Source organism: Phytophthora infestans, genomic scaffold, assembly GCF_000142945.1.
Source record: "Phytophthora infestans T30-4 supercont1.9 genomic scaffold, whole genome shotgun sequence".
NCBI classification, from domain to species: Eukaryota; Oomycota; class Peronosporomycetes; order Peronosporales; family Peronosporaceae; genus Phytophthora; species Phytophthora infestans.
In genome coordinates this window covers 471,044-472,832 of record NW_003303750.1, presented here as the reverse complement: position 1 = coordinate 472,832, position 1,789 = coordinate 471,044, and the positions used below count along the sequence as shown (strand labels likewise).

The following is a 1,789-nucleotide window of genomic DNA, read 5'->3' as shown; positions in this document are numbered from 1 at the left end:
TAGGGGCGGTGCACTGTCGCCTTCGTCCATGAGTTTCTCTTCGAGAACGTATTGTACGGCTTGGATCGCGCAGCTAAGTACCACCATAAATACGCCGAATGCTGGATGTTGATTGGCCCGAATTGTTATCTTGACTGTCGGAGTCTGCGAGACTTGTAGCGCCCACCATTAACGCTGCTAACATGTTGAGACCGATACCGATCCACATGTAGCTGCGTAGTCGGTCTTTGAGCACAAATACTTTCAGTAGCGCCACGAAGATGATGACTGTGCACTTCATGAGCTGAAAAACACTAACGGTCACGTATAGAAGACCGATGTTGGCAACGAAAGTTGCCAGTAGATCGAAAGCTGCTGGGAGTGCTAGCAAGAAATACATTTTGCGCGGAATTCGGTAACGATATTTCACTTTTTGCAAAATTTGGCAGCAACATTTTGGGTAAGTTTCACATTGTTGCAAAAATGGGTACTTTTGCCACTTACTGCCGTTGCGGTTGTTGCGCCATTGCCGCTCGACGTGGTAGTGGTAGGCCCAGTGGATGGGGAGTGCGAATACCATGGCCAAAAACATGAGCCACGTCTGGAAGATTGGCTTCTCGAACTTCCTCACCTCTCCATCGAGGCCAACCGAGTCCACACCGTATAAGATCTGGCCACAACACGCTTTGTCAGCTCTGGCTCATATCATTTAGCAGTAATTATTGACACACAACGCACCTTGCCGGTTCTGGTTTAGATAAAGATGGCAAAATGCAAATGAAAGTTGCAACGAATGTTTTCTCAGTCAACTGATGGCAAAAAGTAGAAATGCAAATGACGCAACAACGTACAGAGTGGTGCCTGTGCCCGTGATCAGCCCCATGCCAAAGACCAGCGCCTCTCTTGTGCCACACGACATGGTTGTTCCGAAAAGCTGCTGCTGAAAGATTGTCTAGAGCCCCGTTCGGCTTGCGTCTAACACAGAGAGATCGATAATGAAAAGCAACAGAAAGATGAAGATACCTTCACAAGATATCTTTGATTTTGACCAATCAGCGCGGGGTACTTTAAATGGAGTCATCACAATAACCCAGTAAAAAAAGAGAATCAGGTTGCTGATCGAAATGTGACGTGCGGGAGGGAGTTTGTCGCCGAAAAAATGAGTGGTGGGGAAATAGTGGACCTGCACCGGCAATAACCCGCGGCATGACTCTGTGTCCTCCCACTTTCGGATTTCATTGCAAATTGCAAACTGCAACCAACAACCAACAGCCGCAATAAATTCGATTTGATTATGTTGGTAAGTTGAAGTTGCCGTTTAATTTTTTTAAATGGCAACATCAGGTTCCGTGAGTTTTGCGAGGTTTCGCAACATGGACGCATAGATCTGCCCCGATGAATCACCTGTAAGCTTTTTCCAAAGCTCCGTCACGGCAGTTTCCGACGTCGCGGTGCCAATCTCAATCTCGCTGCTCTCTTGGCTCGGTGGTTGGTCTACAGCCTCTGTACCTCTTTGTGTCTGTCTGTGGAGGGTTGCCACGAACTGTTTTCGTTCCTTTTGATACTTAAATCGAGCCAGTGACACCGTATCTTGCGTGACGCCGCACTGTTTGTACATCGCAGCTTCAAGAGTTGCCAATCTTTCCGCAGTAGCTGCATCGATGAAAGCGGCAGGTTTTGGAGTGAAAATGGACTCAGTCACCTGATCTGCGTCTCCGTTATTGCTGGTTGTGAGGAAAGCACTTGACGCTCGACTTGACGGCCGCGACGTTTTAGTTGCTACATTGTTTTTGTGACTTTTGTTGCTTGT

At 47.6% G+C, this 1,789-nt stretch overlaps 2 protein-coding genes across 2 annotated transcripts in view; both read right to left on the bottom strand.

Annotated features, from left to right (window-relative positions):
• Positions 1 to 73: 73 nt before the first annotated feature.
• Positions 74 to 898, bottom strand: PITG_05784 (uncharacterized protein; the record flags this gene model as incomplete). Its single annotated transcript, XM_002997990.1, has 3 exons — positions 74 to 408; positions 484 to 649; positions 827 to 898. The coding sequence occupies 3 exons, from the start codon at positions 896 to 898 to the stop codon at positions 74 to 76; spliced, it is 573 nt and encodes a 190-aa protein (XP_002998036.1).
• A 408-nt stretch (positions 899 to 1,306) lies between these two features.
• PITG_05783 (uncharacterized protein) overlaps positions 1,307 to 1,789 on the bottom strand; it is a gene marked incomplete at both ends in the record, with an annotated part of 957 nt that continues 474 nt past the window's right edge. Inside the window, one exon of the mRNA XM_002997989.1 lies at positions 1,307 to 1,632. Coding sequence (XP_002998035.1) covers positions 1,307 to 1,632 — 326 coding nt within the window. The remainder of the gene's footprint in view (positions 1,633 to 1,789) is intronic.